Genomic DNA, 11,547 nt, shown 5'->3' with positions numbered 1-11,547 from the left:
CTCTGGTGCTGCTACCCCTGGCACCTTCTTTCCCCCCCTTTCTCGTGTCCCTGGCCTGCTCCTGCCCCTACGCCGAAATTATTGCAGTTACCTGGCAAAGCAAGAACACGCCAACTGGTCCAGTAAGAGTAAGGAGCCACCGCCAGGTCCAAAAAGTTCCCCTTCTCCAGTTCACAAACCTCCAATTCCACTTCAATCAGGTTCCCGCTTTGTCACTGCCGGCCTCGCGTCTGCTGTTCTCTCACGCGTTTTCCCTGAAAGCTCTCGCTCTTTTTCTTGGAACAGGCTCATCAGCAGCATCCATCGTCGCCTTCACTCGTTTCCCCCCTACCACAACCAGCACCAGAACCAGTCAAAATGGCCACTCCCTCCACCATCACGCCCTCCAGCCATGTCGGTTTCGACAGCATCACGTCGCAGATTGAGCGCAAGCTGCTGAAGCGCGGATTCCAGTTCAACGTTATTTGCGTTGGTAAGTTGCGCACGCGCTGGTGATGACGATGCATCTGGTGCCGAATGCGAACACTAACCGCCTCCGCAGGTCAGACTGGTTTGGGCAAGTCGACGCTCATCAACACCATCTTCGCCTCGCACCTCATCGACTCAAAGGGTCGTCTGCAGCCCGACGAGCCCATTCGCTCCACCACCGAGATTCAGGGGGTCTCTCACCTCATTGAGGAGAACGGTGTCCGTTTGAGGCTCAACATTGTTGATACCCCTGGATACGGAGACCTCGTCAACAACGACCGCTGTTGGGATCCCATCGTCAAGTACATCAAGGACCAGCACTCCGCGTACCTGCGAAAGGAGCTTACCGCTCAGCGAGAGCGTTACATCCCCGACACGCGCATTCACTGCTGCCTGTTCTTCATCCAGCCTTCTGGCCACTCCCTCAAGCCCATCGATATCGTCGTCTTGAAGAAGCTGTCCGATGTTGTCAACGTTGTGCCCGTCATCGCCAAGGCGGATACCCTGACCGTCGAGGAGCGACTGGAGTTCAAGGAGCGTATCAAGGCTGAGTTTGCCTTCCACAACCTCAAGATGTTCCCGTACGATAACGAGGAGTTTGACGACGAGGAGCGAGCTTTGAACCAGCAGATCAAGGTAGGCACATGATTGTTTCTCCCCTTGATATACTTTGTTTGGTGTGTTATATCGCTTAGACAGCGTTTTGCTAACGTACTCGTTTGTAGAGCCTGGTTCCTTTTGCGGTTGTTGGCTCTGAGAAGAACATCATTGTCAACGGCAAGCAGGTCCGCGGTCGTCAGAACCGCTGGGGCGTCATCAACGTTGAGGATGAGAACCACTGCGAATTCGTCTACCTGCGAAACTTTTTGCTCCGAACCCACCTCCAGGACCTTATCGAGACCACCTCCCAGATCCACTACGAGACATTCCGCGCCAAGCAGCTGCTTGCGCTGAAGGAGAGCAGCGCGCACGGTGGTGGTGCCGCCAGCAGACCGATCAGCCCTGCCGCTGACCGTGAGATGAGCCGGGGCTCCCAGCGAATGGGCATGAACGGATACTAAGTTTTCTCCATGTGCTTAATATTCAGTTGATAGGGAGAGTGATGGCGTCTCTTAGCGGTAACGGTGATTAACCAGTCTTGCGATAATTTTCACCTCGGGATTGGTGCTGTGCGCAGTAAAGGGAAAAGCAGTGTATTTTCTATTTTGAAGAAGTGAGGATTGGCCGTCTGGCACCGCAATCCGGCTCAGCAATGGCCCTGTTCGCATTAGGCAAAGGCACGAGAGGTGAAGGCACTGAGAGCCGACGTGCGATCGAAAACGACTGGGCGCGTATACCAGCCAAGCGATATTTATAAGGGCGGCATGCACTGTGGCTATTGCGAGTCGCTCGATGGCACGACGCACCTCGCCTACGGTCCTTTTATACGCATTTTATTTTGTCCATTTTTTTAGTAGTATCGTCGGAGCCTTCCTTGACCATTTTTCTTACGTTTTAATCAGATCCCCATACCTGTACTTTCCAATATACCTACAGTTAGTTGAGTCGTCTAGGAAGAGTGGCAGAATGTGGAGAGATAGAGAGAGAGTATGATATGTTGATTAATTTTGCATTTGTCTCTTTGCTTTTTATGTTTTCAAGCTTGCTTTCTATCTTTGTGTGAATCAATTGGTGACCGTCGCCGCTGTTGGCTATCTAGAGCAAAGGAATTGCTGCGTCCAATGGATGCGCCATGCCCTTGTGTACATAGTAATTGTAATAAACGAAAGGGCACCTTGATGGGTATTTGCTAAAAATGAAGGGATACGCGTCTCATTTTACTGTTGAGGGCTGTAGACGAAGTCCTCGAACTTTTTGTAGGACGCCTCCAGGTCGTTGTTGACAATGATGATGTCGTGAACGCCGGGCGTCTTTGAAAAGTCGAGCTCCTTTTGGGCCTGGGCCAGTCTTTCCTGGATGCTCTGCTCTGTCTCAGTGCCTCGGCCCCGCAGGCGCTGCTCCAGGGTTTCGATGGATGGGGGGGAGACGAAGACGTAGCGGGCATCAATGCCGGACTTTTTGATTTGCTTGACTCCCTGTTTGTGTCGTATGTTAGCTCTCTCTCTCTGTGTGTGTGTGTTTTGATTTACTTGTAACGTTATAGACGGATGGATGTCAGGTATTTTATTGTGCGGTTTGGCCGTACCTCCATCTCAATGTCTAGCAAGACGACCTTGCCCTTCTTGGTCTGCTCCTCAATGGTCATCTTGCTGGTGCCGTAGCGGTTGCGGCCGTACTTTGCGTGCTCGACGAAGCCGTCCTTGGCAATGAGGTCCTCAAAGTCCTCCATCTTGACGAAGTGGTAGTGGACGGCGTGCTCCTCGCCGGGGCGAGGGTCGCGGGTGGTGTGCGAGACGGAGAGGCAGAAGGTGTCTGGGTGGCGGTCGAAGAGCATGCCGTAGAGAGTCCCCTTGCCGACGCCCGAGGGCCCGGAGACGACGATGGGACGGCGGTCAGGAGGAGCTGGAGAGGGCCGTCAGCTGTTGCTCTTTTTCCCTTTTACTGAGGAGGGTTTTTGGCGAGGGCATTGGCAGGGCTGTTGGGTGGGAGCTTACGGGTGGCCATTGTGCTGATATACTTGACTCTCGGAAACTGGGAGATTGGGCGGCGGCGGAATGATATCGCTGGGAGCTGGAGGCGGGGAGGCATATGAGAGCCGCTGGGCAGATCTGGAGGGGTTGCTGGACAATGATCGCGGGATCTGAAAGTCGCTGTCGGCACTAACCACTACGGTAAACGGGAGGGCAGAAAAAAAGAGTATTGCTATCCGGGCGGTATCTAACCCAATTAGGGAAGTAGGTCTCTTGAACCCAAAACCTTATACGTTTTCAACAAGCCTTTATAAATATAACAAAAATAGAAAAAAATAAAATATATTATTTAATTTTTCCTAAGTAAAAAAATAAACTACTTAAGAACCAAAATTAAAATAATTATTATTAAATTTTTATTTAATAACTATTAGCTAATAATAGCTTAGTTAATTTATATTTTCTTTTTTATAATTAGTTTAAGTTACCCTCTTCTGCCTTATTTATTCTTTAGGCTCTGGCAGACCTTCTCTGCAGCGCCAATAGTGTTTAAATTACGAGTTTTCGCAGCAGTAGCCATTATCTTAGCAGTGGTTGCCGTCGGTTTCTTATTGCCTTTAGCCATTGTGGCTGTTTGTGCGCCAGACTTCAGTTGGCCGTTGACTTATCTTGTAGTTGTTGTAAGGATTCATTGCTTTTGTGCCTATCTAGTCTGTTTGAGTCATTGAACTATAAGTTGCGGGCTTGAAGCCAGTTGCGTTGTGCTTGAACCTTGTTGTTCGGGCCTTTTTGCGCATGTATCGGTTATACTTTGTGGCCTGAATCTTCGAGGTTTGACTTGGTCGGCTGTGGCCAATCAGGTTGAGCTACGGATTGATTCTGGATCTTAAACCAAAGGCTGGGGCGTAGCCTTCCTCTGACCTAGCTGTTGCAGCTTTACTGAACCTCTTGATAATAAATACAACCTCCATAAGGGGCAGGCGGTGAGAGCGTGGGATGCCGGGCCAATCAAACGCGGGGTTGGGTGGCATTGGTTACCCTGAAGAGCAACTGGACCGGCTGTCTTACTGTTTTGGTCGCCGCCAGCCCCTAAGTCGGCAGCTAGGCCAGGGGACCTGGACGCTTTTCTGCTCATCTCATTTTACTATTCCCTGCGCTGCAGAAGCGAGATTCTGGGGAGTGAAAAAGTCGCTGGAAATCACCCGAGCCCTTGGCGAGCTGCCGGCGTTATTGGGCTTTATTTCGTTATTTTTTGTGACATGAGATTGATTTGGTGGGTTATGGCTTCGCCCCCTTCGTGCCAAGCAGATTGACTACCTATTTTCTGTTGCGGTTCGATTAAGGTTCCAATGAGGTCATTGAAGAGGGCTGTGAAGAAGAATAGAATTGGGGGAGGAAAGCTTCTTTTCGCTTTTATTTCGCATTGGATTATCAGAAGAACCCCTGACACGATACGAGCAGACCAAAGCCCGGCGTGAAACTAGCAGCTGACCCAGCGCAAACAAAAATGCCGTTTCCGAGGGCCACACACGAGGTGATAACCAGCTCTTTGTTGCCGTCGCAGAAAAGCACACGGGGCTACCTCGTTAACAGCGGAAATGTGGTAAGCGTAATACTAGCTGCGTGCCCATTGTGCCATTGCCATTGCCATCCATCCGTTTGATACGAGTACCTGCTATAACGGGTTGCACCAGTAAGCGGGGGGGGTTTCTATTCGTGCGTGCTGTTTAGCCCGAGTCTCGTTCGGTGTGAGCGAAACGGGGTGCGGACACGAGAGAGGGCTTTTTTTTTTTGATTAGATTCTCGTATGCATCTTTTGCCCAAGATGGCGCATTGTGTCGCCTATTCCTAGGACATTGGTAGCGAGAGGGAAATATCTGCGTACCAACCTACCTAGTCTCTTGGCCATGGGACGTGGGTTGACGAGAGCCCGGGCCCGGCAGTACGAGTAATGATGGCATGGCAGACCTGGACGGCCAAGAGGCCAAGGGACGGTGAGAGAATATGAGGAGCAGCCTCGGCTGGCTGGGCATCTTCGTATGATGGCGCAAAAGAAGAGGGAAAAGGGATAGCACTGGTGATGATGAGGGATGTTGTGTATCTGTGACGGCGGTTCGCACTTGTAATACTACCTACTACTAGGTGCCTACCTGGTAGTATGTTCGATGGGAATATGTAACTACTACGGTACTCGCATTGACTCTATTTGGCGGTGTCGAAGAATATAGACCAAGTTCATCTAGCCCGTCTCACGAATGCAAAACGCTTCCAACGGCATCGCCATCCAGGATCAGCATCTTTGATCTGCAGCAGCAGCAGCACCTCAATCAATCAGTCCAATGGAATCCATCCCGCTGATTCGACCTTTCTTGCACCGTTGCAGCGGGGCCCCGCCCGTTCCTGGCCTACCGCCACTAGCGCTGCGACATGGTGCCATCAGGTGCTCCATCGCCCTGCCTTCCAGGTGCCCATTTGCCCATCAAGTGCCTGTTAGGTGCCTGTTAGGTGCCCGTTTAGCAGCCTCTGCAGCCCACTAGCAGCGCCCTCGACCCCCCTGGCCCAGCAGCTGCGTCCGCCCAGAGCGGCCAATTGCAATACGAAACGACCCTTTGCACGGCCAAGAAGGGACTGGGACCTGGCCTGGTAGGTACTCTTTGTGCCTGTGCCCCAAGGGTCCAGTCCTCGAGGCTGCTCCGTTCCAGCGAGTACTTGTACGCCCGGAAACCCTTCCCGCCACAAACATTCCCTTCGAGCTTCGTCCAAAGACACGCCTCGCGCTCGTTTCGACACTCGTTCAATCGTTCGTTTTTGTTTTTTTCGCCCGGAGACGCAATCTTGGGCTTTGGGAAGCGCCTCTTTTTTTTTTTTTTGCTGCTGCTTCCAGTCACTCTTTTTCAGAAACCTCGAGTCGCCGTTGCTTCTTTCCTTTGGCCTCCGCGTCCTTCCGACTGCTTCGCTTCGCCATCGCATCATCATCACTCATTCAACTACTGTTTTTGACCAGAATAACCTAAGCTTCCATAAAACTGCTTTGATCATATTCTTTTCTTGCAACTTGGAGAATTAGCTAGCATTCATCTGCAAATCGACCTTCATCATGCTTGTAAGTTGTCTCTTCTCGCGGCGGCTCACAGCCTGTTTCACATCTGGAGATGCATGAGAGCGGGAGAGAGAGAGGAGAGCCTCATCTGGGGATGAATACAAATCACCCTCTTTGCTGCTGGATTCGTCTATCAGGCTTCATTCTCCTTCATGTACGTGTTTTGACACATTTGTTAACTCGTACTCGCCACAGATGCAATCTGCTCTCGTGGCTCTTGCCGCCACCGTCGTGGGAGCCGTCAAGCCTCTCTCTATCAAGGGAACCGACTTCGTCGACGCCGACGGCAACAAGTTCCAGCTTGTTGGTGTTGCGTACCAGCCCGGCGGCAGTGCAGGATACAACCCCAAGGAGGGCAAGGATCCTCTCAGCGATGCCGATACCTGCATGCGTGATGCTGCACTTCTGCAGGTCATGGGTGTCAACGCTATTCGCGTCTACAACCTCGACCCTAACCTCAACCACGACGAGTGCGCCAGTATCTTCAATGCCGTACGTACTTGCGTTCCTAACCCTCACTCAATCTTTTCGTATTGGTGTATATTCAGCCGCTGACTCTCCCTTCACAGGCTGGCATGTACATGATCCTAGATGTCAACTCTCCTCTGGTCGGCGAGGCTATCACCTCGTTTGAGCCCTGGACCAGCTACTATGAAGCCTACTCTAACCGCACCTTTGCCATCGCCGAGGCCTTCAGCAACTACCCCAACACCTTGCTCTTCTTCTCCGGAAATGAAGTCATCAATGACGTCCCTTCCGCCGAATTTGTTCCCCCCTATCTTCGTGCCGTCACCCGTGACCTGAAGAACTACATCAAGAAGAACATCAAGCGTCAGGTTCCCGTTGGCTACTCGGCTGCTGACGTCCGCGAGGTTCTTTGGGACACCTGGAACTACATGCAGTGCTCCGAGGACGGCGATGCCAATGATATGAGCCGTGCCGATGTCTTCGCCATCAACTCGTACAGCTGGTGCGGCCCAGATGCCACATACCAGAGCTCGTCCTACGATGTCTTGACCGAGAACTTCGGCAACACCTCCATCCCCGTCTTCTTCTCCGAGTACGGCTGCAACACCCCCATGCCCCGCTACTGGAACGAGACGCAGGCCATCTACGGCCCCGAGATGACGCCCGTCTTTTCCGGCGGTGTCGTTTACGAGTACACCGAGGAGGAAAACCACTACGGCCTTGTTAACATCACCGGCGACACCCTGACCATCCTCGGCGACTACAACCGTCTCAAGGCCCAGCTTGCCAAGATCAACTGGGAGAAGGTTCAGACGCAAAAGGCCTCCACCAAGGCCCCGGCTGCTCCCAAGTGCTCCTCCAAGCTCATCCAGGTCAAGGGTTTCGACAACAACTTCACCCTGCCCGTTCCCCCTCCCGGTGTCCAGGGCCTCATCGACAACGGCATCAGCCACAAGCCCAAGGGTGCCCTTGTCAAGATCTCCGACTGGAACGTCAAGCTCAACGTCGCGGATGCTCAGGGCAACAAGATGACCGGCCTCAAGGTTGTTCCTCTCGATGACGATGAGAGCAACTGGAGCGGCAAGAACTCGGCCGACACCGGCTCTAGCAACACCACCTCGAGCGACAAGGATTCTTCCTCGTCCTCGTCCAACAACTCGTCATCTAAGAGCGGCGACAACAAGGATAAGGATAGTGCCGCTGCTTGGATGCGCCCTGTTTCCGTGGCCCTTGCTCTGCCCTTGGTGGCCATGTTCTTTATCTAAATGGCGGGAACTTGTATGTAGGCGACTGTTGTTGATACTTTAGTAATGCACCGTTCAAGGGGGATGAGGGGATACACGAGGAAATTAATGAAGTTGCTTTAATGTAAATATAAAATGTTCTTTCTCATTCTGCTTTGGACCTTTAGATATCCCATTTAGCTCAGCCATGATGATGATTGTCTCTTGCCTCTTTCTCGCTCAAGCAAACTCGTTCCAATATTCTAACAACTCCTAAAGCATTTCGCGGTACCGTAAATATCTCATGGCCCCAAAACTCCCAGCAATGAAATGTCCCCAGTAGCGCAGCGGCAAGCGCGCGTGGGGGCCAGCCCCCAAGACCCCGAGTTAAGGCCATATGCTATTGTGTCCTGTTTTCGTGTAGTTTTTGCGATTCCACTCTTCACTCTTCTCTCCCCCTTCCCATCTCCTCGTTCATCTTCATGATTCCACAGCGGTCAATATTCATTGATGCGAGCCATAGGGGCCCCTGCGGTCCTTATCCTCGGAGTCCCCCTTTGGCGGCTGGTCAATGTCCTTAGTCTTGTCCAAGCTGGTAGTGCATGAAGGGTTGGTCTCGCATGGGAGACAGTAGTCGTGGGTGCCAAAATCGGCAGCCTTGCAGCACCCGGAGCAACAGTAATCGACGGGAGTCGACGCTTCGACGAGGCGAGCCATACTTTATTCTTACACCGAGGATGTGCGGATGGGTGAAAAAGATGAAATGGGCTCTGGTTTGCCTGCGCTGATCGGATTGTCACCTACCCCATAGGGAACCTGGTCAATAACAAAAGGTAAAGCGCAAGAGAGAGATGTGGATAGTTTCTAGAAGCAATTGCATGATAGGATAATAGACAGTCGAATAAGAGGGCACATGATCCCAAATACCCATGCAGCAAGACGAAACTGAGAGAATCCACACACCTCGAATGCACCGGCAGTGGATTACTGTACCCACGTGCCAGCTCAGCAAGGCGGGAAAAAATTTAATCGAGGTGCTGCAACTGATTTGCACTGCCTTTTGCGCACTTCCGGATGCGCTCGTCCCTCGGGAAATTCCCTTTCGACTTCTGACGGGGAGTCACTGGGCTCGAGTAACACAAAGGCGTGGCGGCTTATTAAGTGCAGATAATGACGTGCGTTTGACAGGCTCGCCGAGAGAGGGTGGGGGTGGGGTTTAGAGTTTGTGACCGACGCAGATCGATATCGTGACTCTTTGGTTCCGAAAAAGGACTTGAAAGAGACGAAAAGTCGACAGGTAGATGGGAGAAGTGTGAACCGGGAAAGGAAAAGAAAAGAAAAGAGGGAGAAAAAGAAATAAGAGAAAAAGGTTGTGCGGGAACGAGAGATTTCCCCTCCCCTGTGCCTGGATATTGCACGTTTCGGGGCGTCGTTTATTAAAGGTCTGGCTGGAAGGTGGTGTGGGCGCTCCCTCTGCTTGTATAAGTGCGGTTTTGGTTGGCGCTTGCTTTATGGGGCACGTCAAGGCAAGAGCCAGGGAAAGAGGTAAAATCAAAGACGAGAAGCGGGACTCTGGACTCTGGGCCAAAAAAAAAAATGAGACGGCGAGAGAGACGCAGAGGCGGATACGGGAAGAGGCCGAGAAGCTAGAACAGCCCGGCGGTTTCTTATATACGGGCACTAGGCAGGCAGGCACCTTATGATCCGAGACTGACGCCATCGTGGGCAGAAGGGGCACCGGGAGAGAAGGAAGCACCGTTTAGGTGGTTCCAGAGCAGCCTCAGGGAAAGCGTCATTGGGAGGGAACTGGGATAACGGGAGATGGCAGATGGGAGAGAGGGGGGGAGGAAGCAGGAAGCAGGAGGGAAGAACCGCGATGGGTTTAGCAGGCAGAGCTGGAGAAGCTGCAACTGCCACTGCCACTGCCACACCCCCGGATCCGGCACAGAGCAAGGGACATGGAACATGGACATGGACACGGCAGGATGAACGGCGTGCGATGGGCAGGCACGCGGCCGGAGGGGCTGGATAAGATAACGAGTGGGAGTGGGCAACAACAACCCTGCCCTGACTCTATGACTTTACCCTGTGGAACTGGACGACGCTGGAAAGAGCATCCGCACTGCATTTTCGTTGACTTATCACATCGGAAGCCGCGTCACGCGCTCAGCTGAGGCATGACTTGGGCAAGAAGCATCATCAGATGCGTCGAAGGAAGGCGGCAGAGTCTCATTGCATTTAATCCGGCACATCATGAGGACGACGGGCGACAGGCGAGACGATGGGCCTAGAAGTTTGCGCAACAGCAGAGAGCTGGCGATGGCCCTCTCCCCCCGCCAGCATGGAAATGGAAAATGGAAATCCACAGCGCAGCAGAGCCAGGCAGCTAAGCCGGTGCTATAGTGGCCTTGGACTCGTACGCACTGCCTCCCCGGTTTCACCTCTGCGGTGTGCTCTTCCTCCTCGGCCTACTAAGCCCTTAGCCTAGACCGTCTCCCGGTCCCTTCTCGCCGTCTCTAAGCTGCGAGGTACGAGTACAGTGCTGAGTTGAGTGCCTAGGCATTTCTAATCAATGCATGGATCGATCCGTCTTTGGGGGGAGGGTGGTGCCGGCATCCCAGTGAGCTGACTTACATCACATCACCACCACCAGAGGGATCGAGCGTATCAAGTTTCCGGCCGGCCTACCAGATAACCCCCAAGGAACGATGCGGTGAAGGCGAATGAGGAGAAGAGGAAAGAGAGGGGTAGCTGGTCCAGCTGCTCTTCTCAGCTTCCCTCTCAGACAAGACAGACTGCTGAGATGGGCGATTTCTGCTTCTCCGGCTTTATCCTATTTCCCAAACCCCTCTCGCTGCGCCGTCACGATCCAGTCCCTACGCACGCCGACAACTCCGGGGGCGAGGAAATCGATGCGAGCGATGATCCATCTCAGGGACCGAGGCTCGGTACCACTTATCTCGACGGAGGTAACGACTTAAGTTGGCAGGCCCTTTGCGTGAACGGCTTGGACCTCCAGCCCGCCACGTGGGATGCGGCTCAGAACAGCAGCGAGAAATCGATCTCTCTTGCACGCCAAAACATGCCTCCTTTACCCATTTCGAGAGACGGAAGCAAACAGCCGAAAGACAAAGCGAGTCACCGCACACACATACAAGCACTCATGCCTCTCCGCCTCAAACTGCAAATCCCTCCTGTCCATATCGTCTCCACTGTGAAATGCTCCGCAGATGGACTAGGCACAATCGAGGCAGGGCATCCTGTCCCAGAGACATCAACTACAAGGCCCTACACACTTATCGATCTAGGGCGTGCTTGGAGTGGCACTTCTGTCACTTGGATCAATTCCTCGTATAACCTACATTAGTGTCTGCTGCAGTCCTCTTGGCTTGACGTCACCTGGACGGATGGCACAGCTTCCTTTGACAGGTAATCGGCTAAATCGCGTGGACATGTCAAATTGAGTTTGTATTATCATGTTTGTGTCGTTCATGTCGTCTCGTCTCCTTACATAGGTGCTGCAGACAATCAACTTTCCCTTTACCCAGCCTTTGCTTTCTTCCTCTTTTTTTTCTTCTTCTGCGAAAGTCTTCCCAAGGCTAATAAAAAACAATTAAAGCTTTACCCCACCATTCCCGTCTAGTTTGCAAAATACAAGAACGTAACAATAATAACTTGAGCTGATAGAGAGCTATATCATTGTCCGCATTCCGACCCC

The 11,547-nt window shown here is 52.4% G+C and overlaps 4 protein-coding genes across 4 annotated transcripts; 3 read left to right on the top strand and 1 right to left on the bottom strand.

The window, feature by feature from the left end:
• Positions 1 to 357: 357 nt before the first annotated feature.
• On the top strand, positions 358 to 1,529 carry Triagg1_1130 (uncharacterized protein; the record flags this gene model as incomplete). The annotated part of the gene is made up of 3 exons (XM_062895167.1): positions 358 to 472; positions 542 to 1,104; positions 1,194 to 1,529. 3 exons carry the CDS (start codon positions 358 to 360, stop codon positions 1,527 to 1,529), a joined length of 1,014 nt encoding a protein of 337 aa, XP_062759469.1.
• A 756-nt stretch (positions 1,530 to 2,285) lies between these two features.
• Positions 2,286 to 3,072, bottom strand: Triagg1_1129 (uncharacterized protein; the record flags this gene model as incomplete). The annotated part of the gene is made up of 3 exons (XM_062895165.1): positions 2,286 to 2,543; positions 2,654 to 2,970; positions 3,063 to 3,072. 3 exons carry the CDS (start codon positions 3,070 to 3,072, stop codon positions 2,286 to 2,288), a joined length of 585 nt encoding a protein of 194 aa, XP_062759468.1.
• A 3,261-nt stretch (positions 3,073 to 6,333) lies between these two features.
• On the top strand, positions 6,334 to 7,871 carry Triagg1_1128 (CAZyme family GH72; the record flags this gene model as incomplete). The annotated part of the gene is made up of 2 exons (XM_062895164.1): positions 6,334 to 6,630; positions 6,708 to 7,871. 2 exons carry the CDS (start codon positions 6,334 to 6,336, stop codon positions 7,869 to 7,871), a joined length of 1,461 nt encoding a protein of 486 aa, XP_062759467.1.
• A 2,761-nt stretch (positions 7,872 to 10,632) lies between these two features.
• Positions 10,633 to 11,196, top strand: Triagg1_1127 (uncharacterized protein; the record flags this gene model as incomplete). The annotated part of the gene is made up of 1 exon (XM_062895163.1): positions 10,633 to 11,196. The coding sequence occupies one exon, from the start codon at positions 10,633 to 10,635 to the stop codon at positions 11,194 to 11,196; it is 564 nt and encodes a 187-aa protein (XP_062759466.1).
• Positions 11,197 to 11,547: the final 351 nt, after the last annotated feature.

Source organism: Trichoderma aggressivum (assembly GCF_033847375.1).
Source record: "Trichoderma aggressivum f. europaeum strain CBS 100526 chromosome Unknown scaffold_003, whole genome shotgun sequence".
NCBI lineage: Eukaryota > Fungi > Ascomycota > Sordariomycetes > Hypocreales > Hypocreaceae > Trichoderma > Trichoderma aggressivum.
The sequence above is the reverse complement of the archived record's forward strand: the minus strand, read 5'-3'. Positions and strand labels throughout refer to the sequence as shown.